Here is an 18,718-nt window from a genome sequence, read left to right on the forward strand (position 1 = left end):
GACTTGGGGGGTTTGTCAGTCTCTCAACAGTGACAAAAAGAGTACGACTGTTATTTAAGTTACCGTTTAAGTATGGTTTGAGAAGAAATTCTGTCTAGCAGTGGCTAGTTTCACATTAAAAGCATGAAGGCTGTCTTTATAGATGCTATAGTGAATTTCAAGTTTTGTCTTCCGCCACATCCGCTCGGCTTTTCTGCATTGTCTTTTCATAGTCTGAATTGCTATTGATCTTCTCCAAACTGATTTCTGTCTGTTTGTTTTCTTACTGACTATTATTGGAGCAATATCATCAATACAATTCTTAACTTTTGAATCAAAGGAATCAAGGAGAATATCAACAGAGTCTGCAGAAATGTTTGGTGTTAAAGAAATAGCCTCCATAAATAGTACACTTGTGTTCTCAATTATGCATCTCCTTCTGAGAGAGACAGATCTAGATTCAGTGGTAGCAGAGATCAATATATCAAAGAAAATTCAGAAGTGATCAGATAGTGCTACGTCCTTAATAACAATGGATGAAATGTTTAGACCCCTACTGATGATTAAATCTAGAGTGTGTCCACCTTTGTGTGTGGGTCCATGCACATGCTTTTTGAGTTAAGTCAAAAGTGTTTAGAACCGTTGTCAATTCTTTTGTAGTTTTGTTTTCTTCATTGTATATGTGAATATTAAAATCCCCTGCAATAGCAAAACAGTCAAACTCTGAGGAAATAATTGATAACATTTCTGTGACCTCTTCAACAAAGGCTGGAGAGTATTTTGGAGGCCTGTAAATAATAATAAACAGAATGCGTGGAGAACCTTTCAGCACAATCCCTATATATTAAAAAGACAAGTACTGACCAAATGACACTTGCTTGCATTGATAGACATCTTTAAATAGAGCAGCTACACCTCCACCTCTCTTAACAGTCCTGCCGACACTCATGAAAGTAAAGTTAGGAGGGACTGCTTCGTTGAGGACTGTTGCACTGCAGCTGTCTTCTAGCCATGTTTCGTTTAGATACATAAAATCCAGATTGTTTGTGGTTATAAAGTCATTGATTAGAAATGATTTATTTTATAGTGAGCAAATGTTTAAAGATGCTAACTTGATGGCTGTGTTTTGTGTCTTTACATCAATCTTAGTTTGATGCATAATAGGCCGCGGATTAGATGAGTTTGCCTTTCGGCTTGAGATGGCCTTAGACTTTCTATCACGTGATAAAACTGAAATAGAGAAAGCTACAGGCACACTGGGTTCGCGCTTGTTCTGTAGGCCTTTGTGAATGTTGCTGTTTTTATAGCAGGGACCCGACACATATCCCCGAGAGCTGCTATCAGTTGTTTTTGGTTCACCCTCAGCAGATAGCGGGTTTGGGCCCTGGCGTTGTGGCAGCGGTCGGAGAGCTCCCACAGGAGCAAGGCCCACAGGCTTTGGTGGTTGAAGGGCCTACCGTTTTTTTGTTGATATCTGAGGGCTTGCAGCGAATGAGTGAGATAGTTTAGTCCCAGCATACACCAATTCCTCCATTTTCTGTGAAAAGCACAGAAGTGTAGATGCTGGAGAGAGGGATAATGTGTCCGGTGAGCGGGGCTGTGTCTTTGATGTTTCCGGTGGCTGTGATATGTTGTCCTGGCTTCCCTTTCTGTTTTCCAGAAAGTCATCCTTGGGTGCTGAATCTTTTAGCTGTTTTGATATATCACAGTCTGTCTGTGAGGAGCTCTGTGGGCAGGGCTCAGCCGGGATAGTGTCCATCAGCAGTGCTTGTTTTGGCTGCATGGTGTTATCAGTGTCCTTGTGGGATATGTCAACCACATGATAACTCGGACCCGGTGTGTGTGAGCTGAATGGATTGACACACTCTGCTGAAGGATGACAGAGGGTAAAGTCATCCACTGATGAACGACTGAACTTTGAGTCTTGGAAGTGTTTCAAAGAGTTCACTGAAGTCCTTCTTAAGGAGTTCTGACTGCTCTTTCTGAATATCATTTTTCCCCACATGGATGATTATTCGATTTGCAGTCTTGTGCCTCATCAGGATGTTCTGAAGTTCCTTGTTCACATCAGAAACCGTTGCTTGAGGAAGGCAGCATGTTGTAGTAGTCCTGCTACTAATGTTTCTGATAGCAGAGTCAGTCACCCACTATCAGAGTCCTGGGCTCGGCTGCGCTCTGAGCTAAATGCCGCTGTCTGCTCAACCTTGAGCGCCTGTTAGTAGCGGTGTTAGCTGCTGGCTGATCCGATCCATGTTTAATCACAATTGGGGATTCCTCACCCACATTTATTAATGCTTCAAATCTGTTCTCAAGATGTACTGTATAGGGGTGGTAAAAAAAACAGTATTTACATGCCTTGTCATAGTCAAATTTGGGGTAGAGAAAGCTACGGCAGCAATACGAGAAACTCGTGACAATCTGATGTCTCGTGTTTCTTTTGTGTCTCACTCCCTATTTGGGCCATCGATTAGTGTGGCGATCAGTTTCGGCTTGTTCCTCTACACTTGGTATGAACTGTTGAGATTCAGAAGATCCATGGGACTCACCGGCTGTATTCTGAGAGGGTCCATGACGATGGTCTGCTAAGTGTTCCATCTGTTTTGGAAGTCCAGCAAGTAACTTTGTTTCAAGAATCAATCAATTCTACAATCCTTTGTAGAAGTTTGCAGCAGTTCATGCAACAAGTAGATCCAACAGGAGGCCTTTTCTCTCTCTTCTCTTTGAATGTAGGCAGTTGTTATCCCGTCTCCGGAATGTAAGCTGCTGGCAGTGGGAGGCAAAGTTTTCTTTTTGTAGTATTATTCCAGTCCCAAAGAGTTTTTAGTTTTAGCATTACCATACCACATTAAGATATTAGATTCAGAAACTAAGTGTAAAGCATCAAATAATGTTTTTACTGATGGGACATGTGGTAAATAAATATAAGATTATGAAAATATACTTTTTGTTATTGATAATATGAAAGAGCTGTCACTGCAGAGCTTGTCTTGTACATAAAGTCCTGTGATGGCTCACATTCAAGTGATGACAATGTGATAACATTAACCCAATGGAGACCATGTACATTTCATTTAAATTTGTTTATGCTGCAGATACTATTTATTTCAGAATTGTGAGGCTGATGATGAATAAGTATCTGCTGAGAAACCCATGACCCTCCTATTCCTACTTCATCCCCTGCCACAAGTCATGAGGTGAAGTGAATCTAGAAGTTTCAACTGTAACTCTTTCACAACAGTCATGTTGCAACCCACTCTTTTTGACAGTTACAACAGCTTTTTACGTCATGCATTATTACCACATTTTTTTTGTTGTTGTTTGTAACAGAACCCCATAACATTATACATGTTTAAGGTGTAAAGCTTTATGCATTGTTAAATGTTCTTGTTATTGTTCTGGTTTTATGTCAGAATTAAAACATTCAAAACAAGTCAGTTGTTACAGTTGCTGTATAAGATTTATTAATTTATTACAGTTTTCTGAATTCTTTGGCAATAAAATGTCCATGTAATGACCTGACCATGATTAATTGCAATGTGACTTTAACATGAAATTTGAATGGACAATTATGGAGTACAAACGTAGCACAGTTGAGTATGTCTCTCGCATAGGTCTGAGATACCGATTTGATGCTGTGCTAGAAACCTCAGTTACACTGAATGGCTGGTAAAGTGTCCCATTTAGAGTTTTAATCATTCTTTTAAAGTAAAATTTATGGCTGAATGATAATTGTATCAGTGTAATACATCATGTGAAAAGTCAATTAATTAAATGTTTAAGATGCAGTCTTTCACTATCTCTCTCTGTCAGAGCAAGCCCACCAAAAGGGGAAGGGCATCGGCCTATATAAGCAGCCGTCTCACCCAGGCAACCTGATTCATTCTGCTTCAGTGACGACTGATATCTCTTTGCTGGATCTGATACTTGAAGCCGATCAAGCAGCCAAGATCACCGCTTACCAGCTCGCTGCTTTGCAGAGCACATCAGCTACTCTGCTCCCGCGCCACTTCACAAGCGCCCAGTCAGCGCAACGCTCGCGCGCCATTGATGAGGTTTCTAGAAGAACTAATTTCCTAGAGCAAATTTTGCAGCATTGTTGTAGATGTCGCGCCACAGCTGTGGCACGTGCAGGGCCCCCCTGCACGCTGATGATGGGCACGATGAGTGCCTGTGATGCCTGGGGAAGTCCCACGCTGATGCAGCAGTCAGGAGGAGGGGGAGGCTTAGTCCCGCTGCGGCTGGACCACCCTCCAAATTGCCTTGTCTCGCCTTCCTGTCACCCCGTTCAGTTCCAGGTGTTCGAAGCGATGTGTTTGTTGCCTGCACAGACCCCAGCATAGTACCCTGGCAGCACACCACTAATATAGTGGATTCAATAAAACTCAAAAAGAGAGCAAATTTTCTCTTCCACTATTTACAAGCACCACAGTTCCTTACTGCGACTCAGTGCCCGAACCAATACAACTCCTCGTCATGCGGGCAGAGGCATGACAGGCCATCCCCGGAGTGTCAGAGTGGGTGTTGAAAACAATAAAACATGGTTACATACTGCATGGTTACATTCGCTCGGAGGCCCCCATTATTCAACGGCGTGGTCCTATCATCTGTGACAGTTGAGGATGAGCATGTCCTTCGCTCAGAGGTAAAACCTATGCTGGCGAAAAGGGCCATAGAAGTGGTCCGTCCAGCACAGACATGAGTTAGGCTTCTACAGCCAGTACTTCCTCATCCCCAAAAAGGATGGTGGTCTCAGACCCATCCTTGATTTAAGACATCTGAACAGGGCCCTGATAAAGCGCTAATTCAGAATGATCACTTTGAAGCAGATCCTTGCAGAAATACACCCAGAGGACTGGTTCTTTTCCCTGGATTTGAAAGATGCTTACTTTCACATCCAGATATCCCCCCATCACAGACGCTTCTTGAGATTCACTTTCGAGGGAGTGGCATATCAATACACGGTCCTTCCGTTCGGGCTGTCCATGGCTCCCCGCACTTTTATGGAGGGCATAGATGCGGCTCTTTCCCCTCTGAGAAAGATGGGAGTTTGCATACTGAATTACCTCGACGACTGTCTCATTTCGGCCCAGTCAGAGGCAGAGCTGGTAGCTCACAGATCCCTCTTCCTCAACCACCTAGAGTGTTTGGGGCTCAGGATAAATTTTTTCAAGAGCTCGTTGTCCCCCAGCCAGCTTATCACGTTCCTGGGGACAATTATCGACTCGATCCGTATGAGGGCCGTAGTTTCGCTGGAACACACTTTGGCCATTCGGCAGCTCATGTAAACCTTTACGTCCGGATTGGTTCTGCCGCTCAAGAGGTTTCAAAATATGCTAGGTCTCATGAGCTCAGCATCGCCAGCTCTGCAGCTGGGCCTGCTCTACATGCGGCCACCACAGTTCTGGCTAAGACCTCAAGTCCTGCCCCATGCCTGGCAGCAAGGTCACCACATGATCAAGTTGAGCCAGGTGTGCAGTGCAACCCTGGCCCCTTGGACGAACACCGGCAGGTACGAGCAGGGAGCAGTGGTGGGGATAGTTAGCAGGTGGAAAGTCATCTTCACAGATGCTTCCAAGACGGGCTGGGGAGCCCTGTGCGAAGGCCATCCATCATTTTGGTGTCTGGATGAGTACAGAAAACAGTTCCATACCAACCGCCTGAAAATGCTGGCTGTATTTTGAGCTCTCTATGCTTTCTTACCATTCCTGGGATGGAACCACATCCTAGACCGGTCGGACAACATGACAGTGGTGTCCTTCATAAATTACCAAGGCGGGCTCTCCTCACAACCCCTATTCACTCTAGTGAAAAGCGTCCTAGAGTGGGCCTAGCACCACCTGCTCTTGTTGAGGGCAGTGCATGTGCAGGGCGTTCTGAACACAGGGGTGGACATGTTGTCCCAGGTTGTCAACCTCTCTTCAGAGGAATGGTGGCTCCATCCCCAGACTGTTCAAAGGCTTTGGGATGTCTTTGGGAGGGCAGAAGTCGTCCTCTTCGTCCCGAAGACAATTCTCATTGCCCAATCCATTTTTCAAAGTCAAGAATGCTCTGGCCCACGACTGGCCCAGGCTCTTCCTTTATGCTTTTCCCCTGATCGTTCTGATCCCCCAGGTCATCAGACAAATCAAGGAGGATGCCCACAAGGTCCTCCTGGTAGTCTCTCTGTGGAGGAGCCAACCATGGCTCTTGGACCTGTCGCAGCTGTCGCTAGCGGAGCCATGGCCGATCCCCCTGAGACGGGACATCCTCTCTCAAGCAAACGGAATGATATGGCACCCCAGACCTGAGCTGTGGGCTCAAGAACAACTTGGTTGTTTGTTTTCTGAAGGGGTCCAGAAGGCTGAACCCTCCTTCACCCCTTCACGCCCCTTCACGATCCCCACATGGGACCTATCCTCGGTTCTTAGGGGCCTCAAAGAGCCACCCTTCGAACTGCTTCAGAATGCCGACTTACGTTCTCTTTCACTGAAAACTGCTCTGCTAGTGATGCTAGCATCGGTTAAGCAAGTAGGAGACTTACAGGTGCTCTATGTGAGCCCCTCTTGTCTTGAGTTCGGGCCTGGCGACTCCAAGGTCATCCTGAAGCCAAGGCACAGGTATGTCCTGAAGGTTCTCTCCACTCAACTTTATATAATAGATTCACTTACTCCGCACTTATATGTATATAAAACACTATATTCTTGCACTTCATGTTAGATGCTAACTGCATTTCATTAGCTCTGTACTTGTACTCTGCATAATGACAATAAAGTTTAATCTAATCTACGTAATCTAAATGACAAAATGTACTGCAGAGCATTTTACATCCAGTAGAGGGCATATTGATAATAATGACTGTGGGCTATCCATGCAACTAACAATATAAACTGTAGTTTATAATTGGCAAAGTGAAGGCTCAAGACAATGCGAGAAAGGATGACGGCCAGAATCACAAATGTTCCAAATCTGTTAATAGTATGGTAAGAGGTAAAGTGATTATCTGGCAATATCTGTGAATTGCTTGGGTCAATTCATATTAGACACAACAGGACTATATGTAAACTATAATGCCATATGCAATTGCAAAATGAAAAGATGCGCATACGTCCATCTCACCATTCTGCCATCTCCACCCATTAGCAGATTTTACACTGGCCTGCGCGAGCCGGGCGGAGCTAATATCCTCGCTTGTACCTCGAGCACAGAGGCCGAAATCATCCCGTGTCATGTCATTATTCTCGCAGCTCTCCTGTAAAACCTGCCCTAAAAACACCTTCACTGGACTACATCATACAATACAAAGTTCCACCAGCGAGATAGAGATGAATAAATAAAAAAAATGGTTAAACAAATATATCAGAGGTGGACACTACACGCAGCTATTGACTGACCAAAACAGGAAATAGAAATCGTTTGCTTCTTTTTTGATTCATTAATATCTTGCGGTCTTGCTATTTTTTCTTTTCTTTGAAGAATTAAATTTAGGGCTAAAAGTGTGTTGTAACGAAAGCGTTACTGAACATGTACCAAGTAAAATATTACTGAAAATTGATTAGTAATGCCTTACACTACTGCGTTACAGCAAAAAGTAATATGTTACTGTAATGCATTACTTTTGTAATGCGCTACTCCCAATACTGTAACTTGAAAGGTGGTCTTATGCCAGTGATGTCAGCATCCAGGTAGGCATGCCCATGTCTATGGGCACACCTAGGGCACATGATTCATACCATATATATACATAAATAAGGCCTTTATTATGTATATCTATGATTCATACGTCAAATCTGATTGGCTAAAGAGTGTGTCATATGGGAGGAGTTCGCTGCCAGGAAAAGTCACAAAAATACATACACAAATCCTAGATGATTCACATTCACAGCCCGTGATAAATTTATGAATTTAAAACATTAAAATATTTTGTGCATAGTTGTGCATCTGTGAATGATTTTTTGGATTTGTGAAATGTATTTTATGAATATATATATATATATTTATTTTGTGCATTTGTATTTTTTGTGACATATATATTTCGTGCACATCAGTTATTTCTCATGCATGTGAATTGGGTTACGCATGTGTGCATTGTGTCTTTTGCGTGAATTATTATTGAGATCATTATGGGTCCATATGAACTATCACAGATATTCACATGCAAGCCAGATTTCAGCAAACCAGAGTGTTACTATACCTGACCAAGCATTTAAACATCAGATCAACTCAAATATAATTCTAATAGTCTGTGTCTTACGTTGGCTTTAAAGGTATTTTGAATGATGGAAGAAGTGGTTTTGCTCCAATGATGTCTGCCATATCAATCATCTCTACTTTGATACCGTTAGGGTCCTAAAAGGAAGTTGAAACATTAATACAAGGTCCACATATAGCAATCAAAATTCAAGTGAAGTGAGGCTCACTCACCACGAATGTAAGGGTGACAGTTCGTCTAGATTTCTTCAGCTCCTCGTTAAGGGAGTAAACACGCACTTGTACTAGAAAGCAAACAGATTCAAAAGATGGATTCTTTCATTTACTCACTCCATCTTTCTCTTCATACAGTACATAAACTCGCACTCTTAGGCTGATGATACACAGGCCAGCTTTATGAGCAGTTTTGCTTGGACACGTTCCCATTGAGAATGGGTAAAGAATTTATATCTGGATATTTTAGATTGCTCATGGGCCCTGTGTCTCACCTGGTTGCCCGTTGACGGCAATATTGTTGAAAATTGCCCAACATTGCTCAAAAAGTTGCCCCATGTATCATCAGCCTTACACACATCATATGAAAGATTCTTCTCATACTGACCCTCTTGTTCGGGTGTGTACAGTGGCTTGTCAGTTTCGATGAAGAGAAACCCATTCACAGTAGTGACTGGAATTTTTTCATGTGCAGAGAAAGCAGAGGAGATCGCTTGAAGGTAGACAAACTTGTCCTCTTCAGGGAAATCTGTGGGCATTATCTGTGAAACAGAAAAAAAGCTTTTCTGAAAATAGTGTTCATGAATTACATAAAATCAGTAAAAAACAATTTAAAAAAAAATGTGCAACTGTAAATTACAACATATCTAAGCCAAAAGTCATACAAAAATTTTCTTCTGGGATCTTTTTCCAAATTTGTAGTCCTACCCGTAAAGTAGCTGAAGCTTGATAGTTATTCATGGCATTGAGCTTCAGGGACTGAGATGCATATTCTTTATAAACTGGTGGTAGTGTGCTCTTCAGGTAAAGTTGTACTGTAATTTCCTGGTCATATCCAAACAACTGCACCACCACATTTTCCAAAGCATCGAGTCTCAGCAGTTTAGGTGCAGTGATTAGGTATCTGCAAAACAAAATATTTTGTTGTCTGTGGGTCGCTATCAGAGCATGGCAGATGCAAAAAAACAAAACAAATGATGTAGTAAACATACACTAAATGCCTAATTTCAGACAAACATAAAAGATTACTAACAGCTGTTTTTCAAGAGTGTACAGAAGTTTAAAGTTAAGTTATCATTATTCGTTTTGCCGTTCTGCTTTTTGATAATACAGATCACTCTTTCTGTTTTGTAGATTTTTTTAAATGATTTAAATTGCAACTTACACACTTTCCTGGACAGTAATGCAGAAGAAGAGATGAAATATACAGAGAAAAAATAAACGTGCCATCATAGACTATTTGCTCCTTATAAAAACAGGTCTGGCATTTGGTTAGTTTTTGTCAGCCAAATTAATATCTGCTTTGCTTGCTTTAAGTAATTGTCTTGAAATAGTTCCCAAAATGTTTTTTGAGGTTTAGTTTTAGTAATGATAGCTATAGTCCAAATATGTGAAATACATCAGTCATAATGATTAGCTTAACTGATTAGCTTAACTCCACCACCTCCCACCACTTCTCACTGGTGTAAATGTTTAATGTTTGATTATGAAATGCTCATATCATCACTGTGCAGTTTGCTAAGTCATTGTGCAAGTCACAATGAAAATAAAGCATAGTTCTGTTTTCAACTAAGAGGGGTCTTCATGGAGATGTTTTCTTCCCATGGGTTGTTATATTATTGTGCAATTCTATATCATTTGGACATCAGTCTGACTATTGACTTGGTCATTGATTTACTGAATGTGGTTAAAATTTACACAGAAACCAACATAATTTTCAATTGGGCCCCTTCCTAGAAGAGCTGAATGGTCTGCTGTCCTCATTCCCGGAGGATATCAATCCACTTTTAGTCTTTGGTGACCATAACATTCATCTGGACAAGCCTTCTGCTGCAGACTTCCATTCACTCCTAGCTTCATTTGATTTCAAATGTCTTACCACTACAAGCAGTCACAAATCAGGGAACCAACTTGACAAATTTTTATCACACGCAATTGTACTGCAGACAACATTTTGTTAAAAACTCTACACATATCTGATCATTTATTCTTACATTTAACCTACATCTTCCTACCTGTGTGCCACCAACCCTTCTACCTGTTACTTTTAGATGAAACCTGCGCTCCCTTTCACCCTCCCATCTTTCCTCTCTTCCTCTCTTCCCTCAATTACCTATTTCTCATCTCTGGACGTTAGTGCAAAAAAGAAAAAAAAAACACATTAAACACTTGACTTACATATAGCTACAGACCTGTCTCTCTCCTTCCTTTCATAGCAAAAACACTAAAACAAGTTGTTTTTAACCAGGTATCATTATTTCTTACACAGAACAACCAACTGGATCCTAACCAGTCAGGCTTCTTAAGCTGCCATTCAACCGAGACTGTGCTACTGTCAGTCACTGAAGCCCTGCGGACTGAAAAGCTGATTCCAAAACATCAGTTCTTATTTTGCTTGCTCTGTCTGCTGCTTTTGACACGGTGAACATTCAGATCCTCACGTCCACCCTCTCATCATTGGGAATCACAGGGATTCCACTTCGCTGGTTTGTATCCCATCTCACTGGTAGGTCTTTCAGGGTGGCATGGGGTGGGGAGGTATCCAAAGCAAATCAACTGGTCACTGGGGTTCCTCAGGGATCAATTCTTTGACCCCTCCTCTTCTCCATATACACTACATCACTGGGACCCATTATACAAACAGATGGTTTCTCCTACCATTGATATGCTGATGACACACAGCTCTATCTCTCATTTCAACCAGATGATCCAACAGTGGCTGCACGGATCTCAGGCTGCCTCTCGGACATCTCAGCATGGATGAAAGAACATCACCTACAGCTCAACCTGGCAAAGACTGAGCTTCTTGTCTTCCTGGCCACTCCAAATCTACAGCATGACTTCACCTGGAACTTCTTGTCCAGGCCCTTGTCTTTTCTAGGCTGGATTACTGCAATGCTCTTCTGGCTGGACTTCCTTCATGCACAGTAAAACCTTTACAAATGATTCAGAAGGCGGTGGCATGACTGGTCTTTAACGAGCCGAAAAGAGCCTGTTTAAGACACTGATGCTTGCATATAGAACTGCCTCAGGCTCAGCACCCACCTATTTCCACTCAATCTTATAAAATCTACATCCCCGCCTCGTGGTAGCATCACAAAGAGGTACAAAATCACTTTCCAGAACATTTTCGTTTACCATTCCTGGCTGGTGGAATGATCTTCCAGCCCCTATCCGGAATGCTGATTCCCTGACATTTTTCAAGCGACAGCTGAAAGCTTACCTCTTTTGTCATGTTGCTTCATCTCTGTCTAGCTTGTATTTATTTGAACAGTGCATGAAACTTGATATGATGAGCACTTCCTGTGTCCTTTAGCCTCTTTAAGATGAATCTCTTGATGTATTCCCAAATTGTAAGTCGCTTTGAATAAAAGCATCTGCTAAATAATAAATGTAAATGTAAGATGTTGAAGAGCATTTACTGAGGGTTCTCAAAGAGAAAAAATTAGTAAAGACATCATGGATATTTTGTACAATTAACTGTACAAAATATGTCCAATACGTGATATGTTTTTTTCATTACTTAAACTCATCATAACCAATTTAAATTTAAATTGTTAAGATTCAATGACAACATATTTAAAAGTGAGTTGAAAAACTTGTACAGCCAAAGTAGTTATAGCTTCTAGTTTGAATTAGGTAGATATTTTTACAGCCATTTACATTTTTAGTTCTGTATTATCTAACACAATAAATCGTTTAAAAAAGTGACAAAATCTGAGATTATTTGTTAATTATTTATTGAGCAGACAAGTGAATACCCAAATAATTTTCATAAGCAAACATAGTATACATAATATAATAGAACCAAGTTTTGTAATAATACTTTAAGCTTTACATACATACATAGATAAAGTGACTATTCCATGTTGTTGGAAGTAAATCTTCAAATCATATATACATTTCTTTACATACTTCATATTGTTCATTCACAATAAACATGCTTTGAGACCCACTACTCTGATTGGGCTGCAGTGACACAAATCAGTCACTAAGTGGTGCTTGATCTAAGTGGATCCTTCATAGTGGCTAAAAACAAATGAGCTGATGTGGGTTTATCCTTAGTGGAGAGGGACAAAACAATACTTTTGCATGCAAATATGAATAAAAGATACACTGACTACTGTTTAAATAAAATGATCATGTTTGATCAGATATTATGTGACAGATATCCACCGGAACAAAGAGCCATCAGTGTGTGAACAGTAGCTCTGGCAATGAATTCAACATGAACATTCCATGGCCATCCTTTTCACTTCAGTGCTGTCATAACTGAGTTCTGCAGGCATCGTTCATCATATCTGACCACTTCTTCACCTTTAAGGAACTGCGAAGAATCCCCTAAAGGTGATAGTACTCAGGGTCTGCTTGTCATAGACAAACTTCGACACATGAGCTGGCAGCACTGAAGAACAGCCTGTGAGATTGCAAACATCTAAGATGCTTCATGCCTTCTCATAGCACCATGGTGGGTATGTGATGCACCAGGGAGGCCGGGTGAGGAACCTGTGCCAGTTGAGGGGGTGGAGGAGGGGGTGAGTGGGCCTGCAGCCCCACTACAGACCCTGTGTTGGCCGGCCGGTGCCTGGCACTTTTCTGGTGCGCCCGCAGTCCTGCCAACTGGGAGTATGCGCTCTGGCAGACATGGCACTTGTAGGGGCGCTCACCCGTGTGGAGGCGCACGTGGTTACGGAGGGTGGAGGACTGGCTGAAGCGGCGGTTGCAGAAACGGCAGACGAAGGGCTTGTCCAGAGTGTGTATGCGCATGTGAGAGCGCAGGTTACTGCGGGAGTTGAAGCCGCGGTGGCAGATGACGCAGCGCATGCGGCTGGCAGTGGAAAGCAACGTAGTGGAGGAGGTGTCGCACAGGTGGAAATCATCTGTGGGGAGAGGAGAGAGCTCTGTCAACGGACTTCAAACACATGCAAATGGAGTTGTAGCTCAGGCTTTTGTAGCATTATGATAAAGATCAGCCTGAAGCCCACCCAAAGCCCTGAAGTGACTGAATTACTTACCACTTTTTTTAATCTTCTGTTGTTCCTCCTCTATGCCAGGGACTCCAGGGATACCCAGGAAAGTGTTTTGGGAATTTCCATACCACACAAGCAGTTCTTGATCTGGAGGTATTGTCTGTTAATGAAAATTTTTTTTTAAATGCTTTAATATTTCAAAATGTTTTCATTTTATACTAAAACCAAAGATTATTTACTCAAGTATCTATCTATCTATCTATCTATCTATCTATCTATCTATCTATCTATCTATCTATCTATCTATCTATCTATCTATCTATCTATCTATCTATCTATCTATCTATCTTTAAACTTTTATGCTGCCTTACAATTTGAACAAAATTTAGCTTAATCTCTAAAAACTCAAAATCAAATAGAAATAATAAAAAATGATTTTAGTTGAATGAATAGATGTTAATAACAATGATGGAATATAATTTAAAAGTGCAAGTACTTCGACGTATGACGATTCTAAACATACAAATTACATAAATATCAAATTAGGAAAAAAAAGTAGTCTATATGAAACGAACCTCTACTGCTTTGTAAAATATACTGCTTCCGATCTGCACGACCTCCAGGTTCTGTTCTTGCTCGTTGCGCGCGCATTTGATGTAAGTCATCCAGCTGCGATGATCCTCTTGGCTGGCATCGATGAAATAGCGCACCGTGCCATCTTCATTGAAAACCTGAGAACAACAAAAACGCTTGCCATGAATCTCTGGCTTGGCATGAAAATTTGGGAGGATCAACTCCCCCAAAAATGAGGCCGTATATGCGACACCTGTTGAACGTTGCTTACCTCCCACATGAGATTGTTGTTCTTGAAGAGATCCACATGCTCGGGTGAAATAACCCTGCCTGTGAAGGGACCCATCTCGGTTCCAGCTTTTATCCAGGTCTTGGAGAAGATGCCAAGTCCTTCTCCAGGGATTGAGCTCTGCGCAATGATGACTTCACTTGGCAGCACTAAACTGGAGAGTTTCTGGACCTCTGGAGATAGAAAGCGCCAAATAAAGTATGATGTTAATTTGGAACATTTAGTTTAAATATCTAATAAAAACCAGGGGAAAATACATTTAAACAAACAAACAAAAAAAAAAAACACTTGAATTGCAATGACGCAACCTGTTTGCAAGCGCATTTAAAGCAAAAGAAAAAAAATGTTACAATGTAAGTTTAGAACAAAGTGCATAAAACCTTTTATATTGTAAAACTATTCTATTTTATTCTAGGCCAATATAAAGCAACGCGCAATGTGTCCATCAGTAAGACTTAAATGCGGCTTTCAGGCGAGACACAAATAAATGTCAAACGCGTCTTTACGTTTAAGAATTCAGCAATTTTCTACGCTTTAAATGTGACGAGGCTATATATTCATAGGCAAGAAATAGCTTATTCCGTATTCATTATCCTTTCAGAAACTTTGTAGCACTAAATGTGCGCTGAAAGAAACGAGAACTTTCTTTAAACGGCCCTGGAATTTCTGACAAAACGCAGAAAAGGAGATTAGCTGCTTGACATGGTATGAATAGCGATAGAATCAGCTTTCACGGCATATTACCAGCGGGACAGAAAACTTTAAATGCGCCTGAGAGGAGAGAAAAGTGTCAAAGCGGGGGTGTGGAGACTGTCCCGAGCTGATGAATGACGGGCTTTTCTCTGTCTAACGTCCTGGCTTCACTTTCTCAGGTCAAGCACGACGTTACCTCATGATTTTAATAGCCTTATTTAAATAGGTTTCCCTTGACTGTAGGCTGTGCCATGCTTAAATCCCGATTTTATGATAGCCTATAGCCTAATGCATTTAGAATAATTATGTTTTATTCACATATATTCATCTTACAAACCGTGTGCCAATTATTTAATTACTTTTAAGAGATTTAGCCTACTTAATTTTTTTTTAATTTATAATCTTTCTGCTGAAGTCCGTCTTGTGCAACCCAAATAGTTTTTCTTCCCCGCAAAACATCAAGCGTTAGCTGTCAATAGTAAAATCATTTTTAACTTGCAATATGCATATAATTTATTGGAAAGTAGTAACAGCCTACAAATGATAATAGGCAACTTATGTCTTGTCAATATACGACCCTCGGAACTTGAGCAACTGTTGCCATTTCCTCAGGTGAAGGCGAAAGCGGCTATGCGCAATCTGACTTATCACTTTTATCTAACTTTTGTTGTCATTAAAATGTTTAAAAATGCCGTTGAGATGCATACTGTATAAAGAACACATTTTAAGACCCCCAATTCGCACGAGTCCGACTTTAATCATGCATGTATTTTTACCTGTACAATCTTTGAATAAGCTTATTGTACTGCATCATTTTAATCAATTTCCCCCCTTTTCAATCGTCATATAAGCCACTAAATTATTTTAAAATTGGCTACTTTTAAATATATTTGACTTTTTTCTCTTTAATGTGCCTATTTCAACCACTTTTAATTGTCATTAATTGTATTTTAAATATGCAATACACACAAAACTGGCCTTGCCTCCACATTAAACAGTTTCACATCAGATCTAATTTGGAATAAGAATAAATAAATACTTTAGCAAACACATTTATTCAAGACGTTCCCATAATCAACGAATGAGGTGGAATCTTGCGGACTCACCTCCGGAGAACGACTGCGCCAGGACCTCGGCGGTGAAGGCAGTTTTGGGGCTGACAGTGCTGGTCTTCTCCTCGAACAGGTGTTCGCCCAGGACGTTCCTCCAGCGGCCGTACAGGAAACTGTGCAGGATGTCTGATGTGATGATGTCGGACAGGGCCAGAGTTTGCTGCTTAAATCCAGCCTTCAGAACCAGAGCATCTGCAGGCAACACTGAACCCATGATGAAACCCTTAACTAATATCCCTGCAATAAAACCTGACAGTATCCCCCTTGCTGTTAAATTTAAAGCGTAAATCTATGTGGTAAAAGGCGAATGTAATCGATTGATCAGTCTGAGGCCAATGCAATGCCAATGTGCTCTCTTCTTGCTAAGTGTCGAGAGAATGTTTCGCCTTACCAAGGTCCCGGTGGGCTTTATATGCGTCAGGTCTGACCCACGGTAATTAGTTATTAATGACCCTCCCCTTGTGTTCTTTAGACTTGTTCAACCAGAGGAGAAAAAAAAACGCCACACTCTTTATTGAGTGGCTACTCCTGAGGGGGTGGGAGAAGAAGGGGGAGCGATGTGTGTGTTGATGTTCAGGATCCAACAACCGCGTTTTGGCTAAAATAACAAGCCCCATCTCAGCACCGTGAGCTCCGCTCCAGCTGTTTGCTCCTGAGAGACGAACAGGAGCACTTCTGGCATGGAAAACCTAGAAGCAAACTTGACTCTCAGCGTGAAGACTCTTTACTAAACCCAGGTTAAAATTTGTTAGCTGATAGCTTATCTCGTTTGCCTATACGAGAAACTGACAATATCCAGTAATATCAGTCTTTTTGTAAGTGCCACTAAGAAGACAAAAATAAGGCATACGAATAGCTATCGTAATATAGAAATTGTGTCTTACATTTTGAGCGATAGATTTTCTTCCTGAGAGGAACGGAGTTAAAAAATGTCAAGGTGTTTTCTTCCTTTTTAGCCACAGCATTCATCATTAGATCAGTAATTATATTCATTCATTATTCGTTTATTAAAAATATTGGACAATTAATTATATTACATTATTGCCTAATTTCCTATCTAATGCAACATGTGGAGGAACTAGCACAAGCACAACACTAATTATCTGTTCTTTTTTTATTTTTTTTATTAATGTTCAATATACAGTAATCATATCGGAATTAAAATGGCATAAACAATCTGAATAGGTTTTAATGATGTGCTTTGGAGTACGAAAATATGCAAAGCCGTCTGGGTCAAGTATATCTTTTATTCAATCTTTTTCAGGCCGAAGTAATTTAATATTCATGGATGTTAATTTAAAGTCTTTTAGTATTGTGTGAGGTGTATATGGGCTTTTTTTCTGAATAGCCCCTTGCCTTTCCCCCTCTTTCTCCAGGGTTGATGGACTGAGACAAAATGGGCAGTTTCCCCCCTTTCCAACAGGGAGGACATCTTTATTCCTTTCCCGGCTTGCGGGTTTCCTATTCAGCTCTCTTCAAAATAATGCCGGCTGAATGAAAAGTGCTGCAAATCAATCTTTCATGGTGTTTTTGAGGGCAATTTGACATCCATGCACTCTTCTTTTCTTTGAGATAAGTACAAGGGGATGGCCCGAAAAAAAATCTGGACAAGGATGGGGTCTGGCGAGTGGGGAACTTCCAAAGGGAGATGCGAGGAGAGCGCTGAGGAGAATATAGGTGAGTGATAGGGCAAGAAAAAAGATTAAGACTCAACAGCTGCTTTTGGGGGCTAACCCCCCTCCCGGCTTTTCTTTTTCTGCAGGGGTTTCACCCTCCCTGCTGAATTGGATTTGCACAAGTACAGATTGATTTGTTTTTATTGCACTATTATTGGTTTCATAAACAAGGGTAAACTTAGTCAGCATGGGGTAAGGGATGCAGTCATGTTTTTTCATTATAGAAAGACTGTGGGTTTTTCTGCAATTAATATCGTGATGGAACTGACAGATCATAGGCTATCTCAAGCATTTAATTAATGTTATCATCGTTTGGTGTAACTTGCAGTGACAATGGCATGCGACTCGAACTTTCTTATGCATGTGCTACTGCTACTATTGATTTGGAGGATATGACTGTAGATATCAACATGCATTCCTAAAGGACAGTCGATAAGACCAGTTTCCTCCAAGAGATTTCAAACTTATAAAGTAAAGAAAAAAAATGTCGGTAGAAAAATCTTATGTAACTGACTAATGGAAAAGCTGCGTATCAACTGGCGACTATACAGCATGCAATGATAATTAACAGACGGCGAATCAATATTCTATGAAATAATCAGATGCAAAGGACGGCGTGGAAATAATTGCGAGTTCAATAACAGGTTGATAAAGAAACTTGCTGCTGCGCGTAATGCCTTTTGCATTCATGGCCTTCGTCTGTCCCGCGCGTCTCGGTTGCACAAAGCTGCAAGCTGTTCCGCGGTGCTTTTATCACAACAGAAAGGAGACAAAAATCCCACAATAAAGGAGATTTGCAAATGTTTTTCTATTGATTTGACTCAATGAACACTGGATTTTTAGGGCAAGGAATAAGAGAGGACTTGGGCTGGAAAGCTGAATTGGGAGCGTGGAGGAGAGAAATGGTTTTTATATGGCTGGATAAAATTTAATTAGCGTAGTACAGCCCTTGAAGGACAATAGAGGACTCAATATGTACCCAATCTGAATCTCATTGGGGATCCAGACCGCAGAAAGTCAAAAGAA

General features: G+C 41.1%; 2 protein-coding genes across 2 annotated transcripts in view; both read right to left on the reverse strand.

The window, feature by feature from the left end:
- Window positions 1-9,797, reverse strand: part of LOC132140918 (complement C5-like) — a 31,097-nt gene extending 21,300 nt beyond the window's left edge. The window contains exons 1-5 of the mRNA XM_059549982.1: window positions 9,545-9,797; window positions 9,088-9,283; window positions 8,768-8,921; window positions 8,380-8,450; window positions 8,210-8,304 (exon numbers count right to left, since the gene is read on the reverse strand). Of these exons, the coding sequence (XP_059405965.1) occupies window positions 8,210-8,304; window positions 8,380-8,450; window positions 8,768-8,921; window positions 9,088-9,283; window positions 9,545-9,612 (584 nt within the window). The 5' untranslated portion in view covers window positions 9,613-9,797. The remainder of the gene's footprint in view (window positions 1-8,209; window positions 8,305-8,379; window positions 8,451-8,767; window positions 8,922-9,087; window positions 9,284-9,544) is intronic.
- Window positions 9,798-12,107: 2,310 nt separating this feature from the next.
- Window positions 12,108-16,453, reverse strand: prdm12b (PR domain containing 12b). The gene is made up of 5 exons (XM_059549109.1): window positions 16,011-16,453; window positions 14,194-14,384; window positions 13,925-14,080; window positions 13,395-13,509; window positions 12,108-13,259 (listed from the first exon to the last, which is right to left on the reverse strand). The coding sequence occupies exons 1-5, from the start codon at window positions 16,228-16,230 to the stop codon at window positions 12,835-12,837; spliced, it is 1,107 nt and encodes a 368-aa protein (XP_059405092.1). The 5' UTR covers window positions 16,231-16,453; the 3' UTR covers window positions 12,108-12,834.
- Window positions 16,454-18,718: the final 2,265 nt, after the last annotated feature.

This window comes from Carassius carassius, chromosome 5 (assembly GCF_963082965.1).
Source record: "Carassius carassius chromosome 5, fCarCar2.1, whole genome shotgun sequence".
NCBI lineage: Eukaryota > Metazoa > Chordata > Actinopteri > Cypriniformes > Cyprinidae > Carassius > Carassius carassius.